At 55.4% G+C, this 18,518-nt stretch overlaps 2 protein-coding genes across 2 annotated transcripts; one reads left to right on the top strand and one right to left on the bottom strand.

The window, feature by feature from the left end:
• Positions 1-2,724: 2,724 nt before the first annotated feature.
• On the bottom strand, positions 2,725-4,890 carry PHYSODRAFT_511466 (hypothetical protein; the record flags this gene model as incomplete). Its single annotated transcript, XM_009531995.1, has 1 exon — positions 2,725-4,890. One exon carries the CDS (start codon positions 4,888-4,890, stop codon positions 2,725-2,727), a length of 2,166 nt encoding a protein of 721 aa, XP_009530290.1.
• Positions 4,891-11,856: 6,966 nt separating this feature from the next.
• On the top strand, positions 11,857-14,422 carry PHYSODRAFT_361121 (hypothetical protein; the record flags this gene model as incomplete). The annotated part of the gene is made up of 4 exons (XM_009531994.1): positions 11,857-12,680; positions 12,706-12,834; positions 12,900-13,528; positions 13,550-14,422. 4 exons carry the CDS (start codon positions 11,857-11,859, stop codon positions 13,813-13,815), a joined length of 1,848 nt encoding a protein of 615 aa, XP_009530289.1. The 3' UTR covers positions 13,816-14,422.
• Between the last annotated feature and the right edge of the window lie 4,096 nt (positions 14,423-18,518).

Below are 18,518 nucleotides of genomic sequence, written 5' to 3'. Positions count from 1 at the left end.
TCGATCCAATCCCACACGTAACCTTCGATCCGCCGTCCGATCCCGATCCACCTTCCAACTGTGGGATCCGGGTGAACCCATACAGCGCGTTGTCCAGCATCCGTTGATATATCTGAGGCGCATTCTTCAATCCGAAGGGCATCCGGTTCCACTCGTACAATCCGAACGGGGTGATGAAAGCGGAAATCGCACGAGCCCGATCCGTCATAGTCACCACCCAGAATCCACTGGCCATGTCCAACGAGCAATACCACAGCACTTTGTCCAGATCCTCCAGTTGGTCGTTAATCAGGGGCATCGGGTAGACCATCAGTCTGGTCAGACTGTTAACCAGTCGGTAATCAATACACAACCTTATATCCACTCCATTCTTCTTGATGATGACCACGATCGGGGATGCCCACGGGGAAGTTGAATCCTTAATGATCTTGGCACCGAGCAATCCCTTGATCAGATCCGACAACTTCTCATGATACTGCGGCGCCACCTTCCGCACACGCTGGGCAATGGGTTTAGCATCCCCGACATCTATGTCACACACGATGCCTCGAGCCGCAGGAGGCAGCGCGTTGCCTTTGCCAATCAGCAGGTGTAGATCCGTCGCCGAAGTCGGTCAATCTCTTCCGCCGTATTAACATCTGGATCTCCCACTTGGATGTCTTCGACTGTCACCTCCTCTGTAGCCGGAGTAACTTCGGGCAATACGGCCATCTCAGCTTCAACGTCTTCCGCGTGTAGATCTCCGCTCACATGGTAACAGACTTGGTCATCTGCCTCTGAGTCTTTGTACCGCGGATTTTCAGTGGTCGTTGGATCGGGGCTGGACGTTGGATCTGACGTCGGACCTGATTTCTGTCTCTTCTCTCCGTCTGGATCTGCAGTCCGTCCCATCTCACCATCTGCAACTTGACGTTCCACTGGATCCATGGCCTGTCCCGTAGCACCATATGTTGCATCTGCGGATCCGCCCCTTGTCTCTTCGTGATTACCACCCGATGCGACAGCGGGATGGGCCGCCTGTCCCACATCAGCTGGACCCAGCGCCTCCTCGCAGCCTTGCGTGTCAGTTGTCGGACCTTGGTCTGTCGATCCGCCATCTGGTCCCAGCGAGTCTTCGACATTGGGACCGGCGCTTGGATCCAGGTCGGGCGCGCAATTAGCAGGAGCTTCGTCTGGATCGGGAGCGGGTGTACGCTTAGCCGCAGCAGCTTGGGCTTCTTCTTGCACCCGGGTAGATGCTACCCGGGGCACCCTCAGCTGCGTCGCTTCGCCGTCTGCTGCTGACACCGGATCTGACTCCTGTGGATGTTCAACAGTCCGTTCGCCCGGTCCACCACCAGGATCCTGAATCTGAAGCATGAGCCGTAGTTGAAGCTTGGGGCAGCGGTATTCCTGTCGTCCCGGCGATGTGTCCTTCGGTCGTCTGGTCGGGTGGATCTGACGTCGATCCGTCCGGTCCATCCTCAGCTCCCTTGGATCTGGCCTCCACCTGTCGGACTTGTGCTGGATGCTGTCTCTGCAGTATTGCGCGCGGCGTCGGGTACTCGGGGCGCTCCACCATAGGCCCTGGTGGGGCCTCCGGGGGTTCCGCCTCCGCGGATCCAGCATCCGTCGTGGCCTGCAGCGCGAGGTTCTGCCACTCTATGTAGCGGCGGGATCCGATGGACACGTAACCTTGGATCCGCGGGACTCGATCTCCGGCCAGCCACATCCCGACTTGGAGGCTCTGGCGCAACACCAGCTCCTTCTCTCCGATGTTCGTGATCTGCAGGTACCGTACCTTGCCTGGGCCCTTGATCACCGTTGGCACCCATCGATCCCCTCGCGTAACCCACAGCTTGTCGTGTTCCGACCCTCGCAGACGCATGGGCAGCTCCGCGGACTCTCCGATCCCAAGTTGCAAGTATCGATCCAGCTTCACGGACTGCGCCTTGTCACTGTAGAGTGGACGGCGTCCGCTGAGCTGGATCCGGACTTCATCGGGCAGGCAGAGAGTCCCGTCGGCCAGATCCAGCCGGATCCCGGCCGGAACCATGTAATCCATACCGAGGATGGCCTCTTGTCCAGATAGGTCACCCACCCAAATGTCGAAGAAATACACCAGGTATCCGCCCAAGGTAATCTTGATCCGTGTTCTTCCTTCCGTTGTATACACGTTGTCTCCGATCCCAACACACTCTTGGCTCTGGCTCCTGTCGATGTAGCACCCAACCTTACGAGCAAAGGCGGTATCCACGATTGACACCTCGGCACCTGTATCTAGGAGTAAGATCGCTTTCTCATTGTTGATCTTGCCGTGGATCTTGGCTTGACGGAACCATTTCCCTGGCGAATGTTGTTTCCAGTATCCTCGGGATTCTCCGGGTAGGAGATACGAAGACTGTGAATCCGTGGTCCGCCGGTTCGCAGCAACACGCCTGGATCTGGATCCAGCCGTGTCTTCACCTTCAGCAGGCTTAAACCACTGGTCTGGATCCTGCTGCTTCCAGTATCCCTGACGTGCCTCCGGATCCAAATCCATTTCCACTGTCGTGTCGGATCTGGAGTAGTCATCAGCTTGTCGGAGACTTGAGACCACAGCAGTACGTTTCCCATGAAGATCACATGTAATACCGCGTAGATCCTGTCGTTTGCAAACTGGATCTGTCGATGTCTTGTTCACAAATGCATAGATGCAATATCTAGAACGCTCGGCTCGTACCGGATTCCAACCCGGCGAGCGTCCTAGTTTAACATCTTCTCCGCCATCTCTGGCAGCATCCCCGCATGCTTGGCTGGATTGAACCACTGGCGGATCTGGTTGTAGAACTCTTCCATCGGGCATCGGCCCACGTCATGAAGTTCACCACATCCACGGCACAGGAAAAGGCAGTGGTCACCTGGATGACCCTTCTTGCCGCACTTCTCACAGGTCAAGCGTTTCCAGCAGCCAAGATGCGAGTGCCGCTTGGATCCACAGTGCGTGCAGCGACTACGTTCGGGTCCATCCGCATGCGTCCTGGATCGGGAGTCGCGAGACGGTGGATCCTGCTGTGGACGGTCTGGAGGGTTCCGATCCAGAGTCTTCTGCTCTTCCTCTGCATGCTCCGCGTGGTCTTGGGATGCTGCCAGATAGATCCTGCGGTAACCGTCGCACTCGGAGTCAGATCCATCGCTGGATCCAGACTCGGATCCCGAGTCAGGTTGGACCTGGATCGCACGCACATGTTTGGCCGGAGTGGCCGGTGTGGGCGTCGCGGGGGCCTTCTGCCGGTACTTGCTGGATCCATACGCAGGCTTCTTCTGTCGATTCTTCGCCCGATCCAGTGCGCGGAGGACCTCTTCCAGCTCGTCAGCATCCGGCCGTCGGAGCAATGTCAGCCGATCCGCTAGATCCGGATCACCCAGAGTTTCGATGAAGTGATCCACGTACTCGCGCTTCTCCTTGGATCCACCATCCTTGATCTTGAGTCGGGCGCGGAGTCCAGCGACATTAAGTCGGTAGAGATAATCCAGTGGGGACTCATCGGATCGCTTGCGCGCGTGGTAATACTGGCGAGCAACGGAGATCCCCAATCCACAGTACTGGGTTTGGAAACTGCGGAGCAGATCCGACCACTTGTTGCGTGTGGATCGCGGTAGTTGGCGATACCAGTTTCTCGCGGATCCGGATAGAAGGTCCGCGAAGGTCAAGCACTTCTCCTCGTCAGGAGCTTGGTCCCGGAGGAACGCAGACTTCACCTTACTGATCCATGCTCTCGCCCGATCCTCATCCTGGTCCTTCCCTGAGAACTCCTTCAGATCCGAGAGCGCTGAGATCCGGACTCGTTGGATCAGGGCTGAACCTGTGGATCCGGTCGCGGTGGTGGCCACTGTATCTGGGACCGGGAAGTCGATGTCATCTGGATCGTACTCCCAGTGTTGATCTGGATCGGACGAACCAGTGGACTCCATTTCCACGTCCTGGGATCCGGGGTTCTGCGTCGCCTCCGGCGCCTGTGTCGGGGTCAACCCGCCTTGCTCCTTCAAGAACCTGCCCATGGCTGCCTGAAAGTATGACACAAGTCTGCCGGTCGATATGTTCGATCCTGATGCCGTAGCTGTTGGATCCACCGAAGCAGTTGATGGCTTCTTGGATCGGGGCTGGGATCGGGACTGAGTCCTTGCTTCACGTTGGATCTGGGCTCGGGTGCGTAGCATCGAGGCTCCCGAGGGTCCAAGCGACATACGCCGCGGCTCCGAAGATGTATCCGACCCAAGCTCCGCGGTGGACACGTATGGTGACGACGTTCGGCATCCTGTGGATCCAGCTTGAGGTGAACTTGGATCCGGGACTTCTGGATCCGTCTTCAGCTGGATCTCACCTACCAACTCCTTCAGCCTGTTGGACAGCATGTCCGTCGTCGCGTGGATCTGGATTGGATCGACGTCGTAGATCGCTCTCGCGTCGAAGGCGCCAGCTACGAGGCCGGCCTCCTTCAGCAGCTGCATGAGTCGCTCCATCTCGGCCAGGATCCCTTCGCGCTTGGCGGGTGCTGGGAGTGCCACAGGCCCCTGCAGGTCTCCGATCGGCTTCACGCCAAGAAGCCGCATCATGGGATCCCAAGCCAGGAAGTCACATAACTGCTTCTCGTGGTAGCGTCTCCAGCCTGCCTCCTCGGATTCTTCGTGGGATGACGCTTTTGGATCATCGTCATCCAGATCCGGGGCCTTCATCTTCGCTCGTGTCATCGACTTGGTCTTGTCGGGAGACAAGAAGTAGGCATCCGGTTTAACTGGTGAATCAGCAAATGCATACCGATCCTTGCCAGCCTTGGTTTGTTTTGTTGGTGGATCTTGACTCGCGTCGCGATCCACCGGGGTCCCCGAAGGGACCTGTGGAGGAGGTTGAGGTTTATCTTCTAGATCCATGTCTGGATCCACCTCGGTTCCGCCGACAGAGGTCCTCCTTGCACTCTGCCGATCCGTGGATCTTGGTTCATTCAGCAGCGTCGTCGTCGATCCCGACTCCGATGACGCTTGATCCCCTTGTTCCTTCTTCACTCAAACTTCTTCTTGGGACTCACGGTGAAATCCCGAGTCACCAGAAGATTCGGGCACGCGCACCATTGTGGCGTAGCGGGATCAGCAAAATCTGCGAGATTGCCAATCCAACTTACCAACTGCGCCCGAACACCGACTTACGGAGGGGGTCCCCCGATGATCCGTGATCTGTGTGCTGAACTGGTCACCTTGTGTACCCGTCGGTAGGGCTGGATCTGCTCCTCTGGTGTATGCTGAAGCGTCCGAGCCTTGAAGACAGAACAGTCTGGGCGAGACGCGGGGATGTGGGTGGAGCAGCGCGGAAATCTTCACTCTGTTCGCAGTAGTTACTCCCAATCCAGTGGTAGTCGACTTGGATCGGGCGGCCTGGATCTGGATCCGGCCGTGGGGTTGCCTGCGGGTTGTTGTTGTTCCTTTCCTTTGCCTTCGCAGGTCTTCCTTTGCCGTACTCGCCGCTTCCTATAGCGGGATCCGTAGATGCTGAGAGTCGAGGATGCACCCGGCCAAGTAGTAACTCCGGGTGGATCGGGGATCTGCACTTGCAAGTAGGTCACTAGGAAGGTTGTAGAACTGGCCAATTTATTATCCAGTCTTAACCAACGCTAGATTCACTACCAGAACCTTGCTAAGCCGTGGGGCCAATGTACTTCCCGTTTCCAGGCGAAGGCGAAGGCACTTGCGATGTATAAGGCAAATTCGAGTCTGATTTATGCTTAAGTCCAATCCCATCCCAAAGTCCTATCTTCCTATGGATCCTGTCATCCCATCTGTACCTACTGACTCTATGGAGCTTGTTCACCTTCCTTGCGTGTCGCTTGATTACCTTCGCTGCGCCATGACCTTAGATCCACCGCTCACTTCCACCTGAGTCCGAATCAGAATCAGATCTGGATTGGATCGGATCGCCAATCCACTTGACAGCTGCATCTCTTGGATCTTGGGTCTCGAGGCATGGCGTTGCTTGGGCACACATTCGTGACGTCCGGTCGTATTCGTGGTGTCTTCCGTTGCAATCTCTAACACCTGGTACGGGGCCCGATCCGCCAGTCTGGTGGATCCATCGCGGAGTCTGGATCCATCATTCTGCCGATCACCCTTTGTCCCAAATTCTTGGATCCTGCTTCTCCACAGCCGGATTGCCCACATGGTGGTGATTACAGTGGCTTTCTGTGCTGCGTGGGTACAGAGACCTACACGGCGAGCTAAGTTACCGAGGGACCGAACCAGGATCGTACGCGTCCGAGTACAGAGAGGACGGTGCATCTTACGGCGAGGGAGAAGTTTACGGACAGACAGAACCGCAGCGGGTTACGGATACAGAGTTCACAGACTGACAGTATGGATTGCATTAGTTTGTCTTCTAGAGTTGAGTGGCTGAGTCTAAGGAGCTAGAAGCATGTTATCGGCGAGCGATACGCGGGACGACCGTGCTGAGCGGCGTGCTGCCGTGATTGGAGCGGCAGCAGCACGCGCTGTAGCGGCGGCGGATGCACATCGTGAAGCGGCGAAGCAAGTCCATCTGGCACCAAGGACGGCGACGCTGATGGCTGGAGACAGGGGAAACCTGGTCGCGGCGTCGGCGAACGTGCGCGTGGCCTCGGGGAACACGCCCCGGGTTGGGCACGGCGATGACAACGATGACGGCGTGGTCATGGTCGACGCGTCGGATGGAGGTGCGGGTGACGGGGACGGTGGCAATGACGGAGGAGATCAGCAGCCACCACCTCCCCCATCCAGCGTTAGCAGCAGGAACGAGTACGGCAACGGCGAGAGGAGGTCCACCAGCGGGGACTATGATCGGAGTAGCCCCTCCGGTTCCACCAACACCACCGGCGCGACCAGCTCCAGCAGCACCGGCGGCAGCATCACCAGCACCGATGGTGATGTACCGCGAGTCGAAGAAGGAGAAGAAGCTGAGACTGCCGAAGTTCAAGGGGCTAGACGAGCCCAAGTTGACGGTCAAGGCGTGGCTCAAAGCCGTGAAGAACGAGCTGCGTCGACAGGCATCGATCTTGAGGATGGAGTGGCGCAAGCACGAAGTCTTCATCGAGATGGTGGGGAGCTTCGAGGGAGAGGCCTTGCTGTGGTTTGACACAGTCGAAGACTCGTTTACCAGCCGAGAGGACCAGACGTTCGGCAACTTGAGCCGCTTGATGAAGGACAGGTACATGGTCAAGTGGTCCAACCCGGAGGTCGTAGCGCGTCTGCGGATGCGGCGTCAACAGCGTGGGGAGCCGCTCGTGGAGTAAGCGCAGAAGTTACGCGAGATCGCGTTCAGCAACCCGGTCGACGAAGAGTGGTTGGTCGACGCGTTCTTGGCCGGCATGAGCAACGCGTGGAGCGCGACGATGGTCCGTGGGCAACGGCCGACGACACTCAACGGAGCAGTGAACTTGGCATTGGACGTGGTCGGCGAGTACGGAGAGGGTTACGGCGTGGGGTTGGCTGCGGCGATCGCGACGCAAGACAGCCGTGCGGTGGCCGCACCCAGCGCTCCAGGAATGACAGCAGCACCGGTCGTTGGTGGAATGCAGTGTAGTGGCGGCTTGGGGTCTGTCGTTAGCGGATACGACACGCCCGCTGTGACCGTGCAACGCGTGCGAGCGGCGGCTGGGGGTGCGCAGCCAACGTCTTCGACACAGGTGACAGCTGGAGGAATCGGCACTGGAACTGATGATCGGAGGACGGCGTGTGGTGTTATCTTCGACTCTGAGGGCCAAGGCGCTGCGTGAAGCGCATGGCTCAATCTACTCAGGGCACTTGAGGACGCCCCAGACGATGGCACGGGTGTCGAGGACGTACTGGTGGACAGATCTGCGGGGCCAAGTGAAGTACTGGTGAGGAGCTGCAGGAACTGCGGCACGAGGAAGACGCGGCCAAAGGCAGTGATCCCGCCGCTTCGTAGTCAAGGCATCGGGGCGGTTGGAGATCAATGGGCACTTGCTGTTGCTGGTCCGTTGCCCATGACGGCCAGTGGCAACAGGTATGTGATCGCAGCTGTGAACTACGCGAGCCGATATGCAGTAGCGGTGGCGACGCCAGCGCACACGGCGGACGTTGTCGCTAAGTTTCTGATGGAGCGGGTCGTGCTGATCTACGGCTCGATGAGGGAGTTGGTCATGGATGGTGCCCCGGAGTTGAATGGCGAAGTGGTCAAGAAGCTGGTGCGAGCGCTGCAAGCTCAGCAAGCAACGCCCGTACCGTATCGGCCGATGCTGCTTGGCCTGGTGGAGCGCTTCCACAAGGTGTGGAAGGACATGGTATCGATGTATGTCTGTGAGAACCAGAATGACTGGGACCAGTGGGTTCCATGCGCAGCGTACGCGTACAACGGCGCGCGTCATGGCACGACGGGATACTCACCCAATGAGTTAATGATGGGTCGGCGCCTGCGGACGCCAAACGAGCTATTAAGGGCGAGTGGTGTAACGCAAGTGGGTCGATGGGCAGAGTATCACAGGAAGCTGGTACGGCAGATGGAGCGAGCGGCTGCGATAGCCAAGGTGGCTTTGCAGCGGGATCAGAGGCGACGCGAGAAGTATTACAACCTACGCGTGCGGCGGGACGCGCATTTCAAAGTCGGCGACTTGGTGTGGGTGTTAGTCCTGTCAACCTTAGCTTCCCAAACCTTACCTTTACCTCCGTAACCTCAACCCACCTTCAGACCTCCCAACTTCCCCGACTCTCGGCCTAACCTGCGTAACTATCATGCTTTGCATAAATAGCCCATCTTTAAAGGTGCCGCGTACTGTACGCAGTACGCGGCGTTCATGCACTTTAACCCTTCTAGCCCCAAACCTTATTCTGTATCCTACCGAATAAGCATTAGACTTGATTACAGTATACTTCAAAACCTGTCAAAGATTAGCTGTTGGAAGCCCTTTCGCATCTTGCGGTCAAGCGCTGGGTACATTGTGCACAGAACAGCTACGAAAGTGAACAAAACATGCTCAATGTATCCACCATATGCCGAAATGGCGAGCTTCTATTGGTCGTGCCGAGCGTAGAGCACGCTCAAAACCTGCTACATGGTAATACCTTGCAAGGCTGCTAAGGCAGCATACTTCGGCTCCAGCCACCCATCTTCGGCACGTCGCGATAAACGCGGAGGAAGAAATCGCCCAGTTCCTAACTGACGTAGTGAGGAGGAACTGGGCGAATTCTTCCTTGTGCTTGACATTAGCGCATCATTAGATTTCTTTAGCCCACCTAACAAGCTTGTTACGATTGTCTCTCTAACAACACCAGGGAGCTTGCATGCTCAATAGCCCGTAATGACACGCACTACACACGGTTCCTCTTGTACGAAACAGGACAATATATGATATTCATGCCAACGTCTACTTCTTCCTTTACATGCGCACGCTCTTCAATGTTCGTGCCAGCCGTGGGTCATCTTCGCCGTTTTGGCAGCCTCCGCCTTGCTCTGTAGCCTCCGGCACTGCCGCTTCATTCCTGCCGCTTTCATCGGTAGCCTCCGTCGTAGCATCTACCGCTTCTTCTGTAGTCTCCGGTGTAGCCACACCATGAGGAGCGCTTCTTCTGTAGCCTCTTGAGTAGCCACTGCATCAGCTACAATATAGCGGTAGACCCGGCTGTAGCCGGCTTCGTAGGAACCGATGAGGTTGTGCGCTGACTCCGCAATCGATCTGCCAATCGGGCCACACGCGAGAGCTCATAGCGTCGTCTGGGTCGGATCACCAGGTCTGGTAATCAACATCGCAACGTAGAATCAATATACCACTAGTACAATGTTACAGAGCAAAGTACACGCTCTCGCTTGCCTTTAGATCACAATGGCGCTCATCATGATCGTCTTCGGCCATGGTCCTTAGCCACTTGGGCGCGCTCGACGGGCCCCAACAAAGCTTGCATTGCGACGTCTTGAACAGCGCAGTTTCGGAATGAAGGAAAGTACGAGTGGCTGACACGCGGCGGTTTTAGGCTTCCACCCGAATTTTCAAACCTGTTGGTGGTTTATACTCGTCCGTCTATTACCGCGGAATAAACCCCGTCTATTTTCCCATCGCTAATCTAACAGGAAGATGTGCACAATACCGGCTATACAAACATCCATATGCGAAGTTCGAAAGAGAGGACAAGTTTGCTAGATATTATGTCCTGTGACAATGCTTATTCTGTAGGATACAGAATACGGGATTAGAGGGGTTAAGCTGGCTCGCAGACCTCGCTCGGACGTCTAATCCAGAACTGGTCACCAGGAGCGATCTCTACAGCCGAATTTGCGCGGTGAACGAGCACCGCCCCCCTGACGAAGTGCTGAATAGCGCCTCGCACACGCCGATGGCATCTGTCCCTCAAAATCGCAGTCCACACACTATCGCCCGTGAGAGTTGGAACGCTACAGGATGTGATTTTCGCTGAGCTGTTTCTACCGACACGCGCCAAACAAAGAGAAGCCGAAGGTTAGACACCGTGTTCTCTTCCGATTCGGATGCCGCCAGTGAGTCGCAGGTTCAAGAGGTCCAGCAGCGCTCGGTACCCAGGGTTGACGCAACGCCTGCGCAACAAGCTTCGGACGGCGGTGATAGAGGTACTTTGGTCGCCATGACGCCTGCGCAACGAGCGGTGGACGTCGGTGCTAGCGGTAATTCGACTGCTACGACGCTAACAGCTCCTCCACCACTATGGCAGACCCCAGTCTACGAAACGGTAATGGCAGTACCGCCTCACAAACAGGTTGGCATGAGTAAATTAAAATTCGAAAGCCTGAACACTGGCCGGTTCTGGAATATCGATGATAAAAACCTGAAGAACGAGCACACTGCGTATGCATATTGCACAAGGTGCAAACGAACGGTTCGATTCGGCAAGGGAAACAGCGGTGTTGAGAGGCACATGAGCAACTACCACGCAGCAGCGCTCGCAAATTACGGCAAAGAGGACGATGCGGATGAGAATAGCCTTGAGCCGCAGCCCGAAGCTCAATCCCGACAGCTTCGTGAAGTTAGCCCCGAGCAGCAGAAGGAGGTGTACGTGCTTCTTGCGCGTTGGATAGCAGCCCATTTTCGCCCGCTTCTCTTGGTTGAAGACAAAGGCTTTATTACGTTCATCAAGTTCATCACGAGCGCGTCGGCGTCCTTGAGCATCTCGACGTCCACGAGCGCGTTGGCGTCCACGATCGTGTCGGCGTTCTCGAGCACTTCGGCGTCCTCGAGCGCTTCCGCGTCCTTCAGCACGTCCACGTCCTTGACCATCTCGATGTCCACGAGCGCGTTGGCGTCCACGAGCGTGTCGCCTTCTCGAGCACTTCGGCGTCCGTCAGCAGGTCGACGTCCTTGAGCATCGCGACGTCCTCGAGCACATCGGCTTTCTACAGCGAGTCGGCAGCAACGAGCGCGTCGGCGTTCACGTGCACGTCGACGTCTTGGTGTTCACGGGTGTTGGTGTCCAGGCGTTTGTGTGTTCGTGTAAGCTCATATAATTTTTTATATGGAGTTTTGTATGTGGGAGGTTAGCGAGGTTGGTGAGGTGAGACCAACCTTACCTTAACCCGCGAGAGGTTGAAGGTGAGTAAGGTAAGGTTGACAGGACTAACTGAGACTGGAGTGTAGATAGCCTGGCGGCGGGCTATCCCATTCTTCAATTTTTGGTGTAGTGCGCTCGGGTTTGCACCCGAGGTGTGGCTTTCTTTAGACAACAGCTTCCCATTCGCATCAGTGTGCCTTCCAGCAGTGTTTCATCCCATGACGTCTATTTATTGCTGCGAGCATGATCCCTTGCTGCTTGCATCCTTCTCATGCCGCAAGAGCCCCATCGCTTTGTCTCCATATTGCAAATTCCTGCTCAACCACCAGCTCGAACAGCTACAAAATGTCGGCATCGATTCGCGCAGCTACTGTGACGGACCCGTCCATCTTCGAGATCCTTTTCAAGCAAAAGGACGGCCTTGACAACCCGCAGGAGGAAGCCGCGTCGACTTCAAGCAAAGCCAAGGAGGAGGAACCGCACCTTTTGCTGCCTGTGAAGCAGCCGACGCTGCTTGCCGACCTCCACTTACTGCAGCAACTCACACAGCAGCTCCAGGCTGCAACACTGAGCACTGCAAGCAACAATCACGACGACGATGATGGTGTGGCAGCAGCGAATGCCGAGACAGAGAGCCTAGCCACTCTGTACTGCCGCCGCGCAGCAGCACTGTTGGCTTTTGTCGACTACGACGTCACCACGACGGTGCCCCTTGATATTCTAGCCTCCGGTCCGTCGTCGAGCTCTGTCCGCGATGAGGCGAACCAGCCAGCACCGATGCTGGAGGCTGTTAGGCAAGCGCTTCAAGACGCTCAGGCTGCAGCGGCACTTTCCTCAAACAATGCAACGATCGCTGAAGCTCATTTGCTGTCGGCGAATTGCTCGCGTAGCGTGGGGGAGCTTGCACACGCTCGCGCATTTGCAGCACTGGCGGCAACAGCACTACCGGGAAGCTATGCGATCACGAGTTTGGCTGAGCAACTGGACGTGGAAGCTCGCGCTGACACTGCAGAGCTCTTGCCCAAGCTGCGCCTCACCTCGGCGGCTTTTCCGACATCAAATAGTGTCAGTATCGCCGGCGCTGCTGATGTTGAACAGGAGGAAGACGGGAACAACAACGACCAACCTGAGCAGCGTGTTACGAAGGCGTCTGCAGTGGCTCCATTGCTGTCAGTTGAAACCCCAGCGGAGCAGAGCTCGTTCTGGCATCATGTGGCGCCGCACTTTCAAACACTCGAAGAAGCTGCCAATTCTCCCTGACTGGAAAAGCTCGAGCGACTCATGCACCAAAACGTTCACCACCGCTGCGCGCAGCCTAACGAGGTGCGTCAACTGGACGCGGCACTTCAGGCTGCATTTGCTGCGCTAGCGTTATTGCTCCAAAGCAGCGTCGCGTGCTCAGTGCTTGGACTCGACATGAGGGACGACGCAGCCGCCAGAACTCTAGAGAAGCTCACTCAAACGGCTTCGTCATCGCCGCAGACGCTGGTCCAGAATCGCACGGCAAGGAAGTGGATTGTGTGCACGTGGGCTCCAATCGTTCGCCTCGCGTCGTCGTCGCCTTCTACATCGCCACTTACTGACTTGTCAAACGATGTGCTTGTGATGCTAGCACGTTTGCTTCAAGCATCGGGGAGCTGGAGGCGATGCACTGCCATGGGGCACAGCTTGGCATACGCCGAAATGGGCTTCGACCTGGCAAAAATTCTCCGTGAGAGCGGAACTGACCCTGCTGCTTGGTCACGGCTGGAGTTGCAGTGCGCTGAAGCCTTCGCAACAGCTTTGCTGCAGCGAAGCTCAGGTCAAAATGAGGCCTTGAAGACATTCCGAGATGCTCTCCAAGGCGCTCTTCACGTCGGGGACCATGAGTACGAGCTTCGAGCTCGTCTGCATGTGGCTAAAACGCTTCGGCTCATGGAAGAGCCCGAGATTGCGCACGCTGATCTTGACCAGCTACTAATACGCTGTCGAGCTCTGAACGACGTTCACATGGAAGCGATGGCCGAGTACGAGATGAGTGAGCACTTCGTTTAGCAAGAGGACCTGGAAACTGCGCACGAACACTTCCGAGCGGCGCAGACGCTGTGCAACCGCACGGCCAACTGTGGGGACTCGTGGCGCCCTCGATCCATTCAGCAGGCGATCGCGTTTTACGCGCGTCTGCGGCCGACAGCTCGTCGCGGAGCCATGCGCTGCAGCGTCTCGACTCTGCTTCGCACCGTCGGGCATGAGCAAGGTGCAGCACAAGGACGGAGAGCATCTGAAGTGCAAACAGCAGCGGCAAGTGGGCCAGTGAGCGAGTGAGATGGGTGGCGCTAGACAAGAACGGCGTACAGCTTCGGGGACTGGCACGCCAACGCCAGGATCAGGTCCAGAATCGAGACAACCAGGAATAGCGGGCGCTGCAACGGAGCCCCGTAATATGAGAGCCGCTGCTGGTGGTACAGTGGGAGGCGATCACAGTCAGAGAGGCGTGAGCGAGCAGAAGGCGACTCGCAAGCGGAAAGCGAGCGCACAGCGGAGCACGGGTGGTGTCGAAGAGCAGCAAAAAAAATCGACGGGTCGAAGCCGAGGCCCGTGAAGCCCGGGCAGCTCGGCGGAGCACTCGTCGTGACGGACAAGCGGCGACAGACGCCGAGGAAGCGGGTGCAGACGCGGATCGTGGGGTTTCAAGCGCTACGCAACCCCACAGTGCACGAACCGACAAGAGGATCACGCGCTGGCAACACCAACGAGGCAGCGCACGACAGGCTCGAAGAGGGACGCAGTGACGACCAAGCCCCAGGCGGAGGAACCGACGGTGAGCAGGCAGCACGAGATGGTGCGCGTATTGATCCCGGCGGTGGTGATGCTGGAGGTGGCGCTGCGCGCACTGCGAGGGCGAGGGCTAGCGCGATGGGCGCGCCCTATGCACGACCTGTTGGACACCGCAGGACCAGGCATGGTCCGGGAGTGTGGACGACGAAAAGTGCGGAACAGAGCAGGCAGATACGAGGAGCAGTATCAGGTCGAGTTCGGAGTTCGGCCTGGGGGACCTACGGCGAAGGAGTGGCTGTCGGCCAAGGAGTTCGAAGACCTGCTTGACGATGGGAAGATCGCGGACGATCTTCTGGTCGGGGATGGCCTGTAGGCAACCCGTGCTCTTGGGTCGGGAGGAGCACCAGTTCGACGATAGCGGCAAGCAGTGTGACCGTAGTGTGCACGGTGTGGTGCACAGCATGGTGTTCGGCTGAGCTGGAGCTTTTTATTATAGTAGAACTTCCTTCTCTAACCATGTTATTGGACCGATATACATGCAGGGAACGGAATTAGCATAGCGCAACTCATAGTTACGGGGTAAGAACTTCTTACTTTCAATCCCTTAGCTACTGTAGCAATAGGTGGACCTGCCATGCTACTTACTGTAGTAAAATAGCAATGTTGGCTCAATACAAACACATAGTAAGCTATAGAAGCGTATACCGAATTTGTTTTGTAGAGGGATACACCCTACCGGAGCTAAAAAATACCAGACGCCCGATTTTGCTCAAAAAACGAATCGGCACCAGACGCCCAGATGTATTTATCAAAATTACTAAACTGAGCACTCTACCTCAAGTCTCTCAAGGCCGAATCTCACCAATGCGGCTGCCGACACAGCCCAACTTATTAGCTTGTTCGCCACCACCACCCCAACTTGAGATCGAAGTTCAATAGAGCAAGCTTTGAGTTTGTTCCTGCCGCCGACAGAAGCACCCCCACCACCACTCTTCCCCCTTGATACTTTTCTGTAGGTGGACCCGGAAAGAACGTATCTTCAGCGAAACAAACATTGCAGTGTAGTCTCAGGTGCTCGACCATAGCCTTCTTCATTGCAGCTGTGTAAAATGGTAGGGCCCGCGTCGTTTTCCACCTGCCTTGACCTCCAGACAGGCGAGGGTGACTTGGTGGCGCCCGCGCCGTTGCAGAAATGATCGCGCGCTGAGCGGCCGAGAGTGCAAAAATTACTGGCTTGAAACTGGTGTATCCCTCAACAAGTCAAGCCCTGTCAATCTGAAGACACAATTGTGATTGGCTAATACTATCCTGTATCCTATACGTGGGTGTATCCCTCTACAAAACAAATTCGGTAGATAGTTATAGCAGCACGTAGGCAGCGATAGGACGGCATATTTAAGCGCTAGCAGCACGTAGAAAGCGATATGGACGTGGTAGCAGCACGTAGTAAGCGATAGCATCAACGTTGTAAGTGATCGCAGTGCGAGTAAACGTAGCGGAAGGCGTGCACGAGATTATTAGGGGTAGTCAATGTCCGTAGCAACAGCTCACTTTTTTCCGCCGCAGCAAGTCGGATTTTTTCCGGGGCTGTGATTGGCCAGGAAAAAAATCGGCGACCGGAACAAAAAGTCGTTCCGGTCGAGCCGCAGCAGCAGCTCGTTTTTTTTTCTGGCGCCAAGATCTGAGCATCAACGGTACGGTAGCATGGTCGTCGCGCGAGAGAAGACTCCGCCCTTGGGGCTTGCGCTGCGAGCAGAGTACTCGGAAGGTCAATCTAGTAAGCCTACTTGTGTCAGTCGGATGCCTTGGTGTCCAGCAAGCGTTGCTCCAGCGCGATCATGTAATAATGCACAGTGTATGTCGAGGGACGGAGAGAACACGAGCCCTTCCACGAGCTATGTATCTATACTACACTCGAGTCTTCCTTAGCAAGCAGCCTAGGACTGTGTCTAAAGCTGCATCCACTAATCGCTGCGTGTTGGAAGGCGCTGAGAGTAGTGAGCGGACGGCAGTTCGCTCCGCTAACATAGCCCTACTTTCGCATCGGCAGGCCGAGCAACAAGCGCCTCCCCCAACAAAACTCAACACGCTCAGTCTCCTCACCTTGACCATCAACAACAGGTGGGCCTCCTTCGTGCTCACGCGCGACCTCAGCAACTCTACAACTCGGATAGACGCCGACTGGAGTTTCATGCTAAGATCAACACCTACCACGCCGATTGCAGTAGGATGAACACGCTGTTGCCTTCTCACACTCAACCTGAAGGAGGCAGAGGCCACCACCTTCCTCTTGCTGGCGCTCCGGGCATTCCAGCGTACGCTTCCCAGCATCCCAGAGGACAAGCGCGTAGGCTGGGGCGTTTGAAGCCGAGGGGGGACGGAAAATCTTGATCTGTTGCTGCGGACAGTGAATGGGGTGGTCAACGCATTCAGCTTGTGATTGGTAAAAAAACATTTGTCGTGTCTGAGTGAGAAAAAAAAATAGTTGCTGCTGCAGGCATTGACTACCCCTATTACTAACATGAGCAGCATACGTTTACTGTAATACTTTAGGGATGGATACATTATAGCTACAGCGGCGCTCTGCGCTCATCTTGGGGGGATATTTAGCTACACTTGCTTAAACGCGTTTCGTATATCTTTAATGTACAATGTGTAGCGTTAGGAGGATGCGTTAGTGGGGTAGTAGATAATATTCACTGAGTGGAAGCCTTTTATTATAGCTTACGCTGGGATTCCTTTTCTAACCGTGTTATGGGGCGGATATACACGCAGGAAACCGAATTAACAAAGGGCAAACGTGACTTTATAACTATATAGTTACGAGTCCGAACTCTATAATATAGAGGTAAGATATTATCTTACCTACTGTAATGCAGGTGGTACACTAAAATGGTAATGTTCGCCGCGTAGTAGAATAATAAACCATAGCCACGTCTAAAACAATGAATTTTGAAGTAGACCACGCAGTAGTTAGCGCAGCCCGCAGCTACGTTTTGGCGGAACACACAAAATACTAAAACGATGATGTATACTCGGTATTTATATAAGATCACAAGCACTTAATGTAATGCTAGGCAGAGGAAGAGCGAAGCCCATACTTTGATTGTTGCTGGGGCTTATAGTCCAGTGTAGAATGAAGGTATTATAGCCTACGAACTAAAAACAGAGAGCTACGGTGGGATGATAAACTGAATAAACAACACGTAAGACATATTTTGACTTACATAAGATACCAACACCAGATCGATCTACCCTACCCTGGCATATTGCTCATGTTCATTTCTACTAAACTCACAGTAAACGCAGATTGTGAGATATGTACTGTGCGGATACTTTGTAATTCGGGTTAAACAGTTGCGACGGGAGCACAGGACCGTACAATAGAGAATGTTTTACCCTGCAACATGCATCTACTCATAGTTCACTGACGTTGGAATAGCTATTACCATCTACTGATAGTACTTCAAACCTATAAACAATTTTACATGTACACAATCGAAATGAATACCATTTGAACTTTAAAAAAGCCCACCGGAGCAAAGCGGAGGTGGGCGGCCCTTACTACTGCGACTAACCACAAAACCTTCCGCCGCGTAGCGGCGGCGCTCGGCTAGCCCTAAAAATCAATTGGAGCAAGGCGCTGTCCGTCCGTCCGAATCAAAATCGTCACGCTTATTCACTAAGTAAGAATTCCACCAAGTACGAGTAGCTGCCGAGCGCAGCGAAGGCAGCCCCCAGCCGGTCACCTCATAGTGCGTTGCGGGCCCCCAATAGGGCCCGCACTAACCTGCATTATTAACCTAGGACGGCGACTGGGAGGCTTCCTAAAAGTAGTGCAGCGAGCCGACAAGGCGAGCAGAACGGGTCCACTACTGCCGTAGCTAAGCGTAGGCAGCCTGTTTCAATAGCGGAGCGAGCATAGCGAGCGAAGCGCTAAGCAACCAAAAATTCCCCGCCGCGTAGCGGCGGCGCTCGGCTAGTGCTATAATCAACACGTTAACCGCGGCAACATGTAACGAGAGTGTACTAACCGCGCGCATACAATGCCTTGTAGTATCAGCTGTGATACTGCAAGGTGCCGTACATGTAATTGAAAACTAGGAGTACGATATGCACGACTGATATACACAGTTGTGGTCGCAAGGTAAGAATAAACATTCGTATATATTTCAAGAAGTTATGAGTAAAATGTGTTTGCCAGACGTTCCATAGGTTACGCGATATTGTAGCCGCTCTCCTCCCTCGGG

This window comes from Phytophthora sojae (assembly GCF_000149755.1).
Source record: "Phytophthora sojae unplaced genomic scaffold PHYSOscaffold_6, whole genome shotgun sequence".
Classification (NCBI taxonomy): Eukaryota; Oomycota; class Peronosporomycetes; order Peronosporales; family Peronosporaceae; genus Phytophthora; species Phytophthora sojae.
This window is presented reverse-complemented; position numbering and strand designations above follow the sequence as displayed.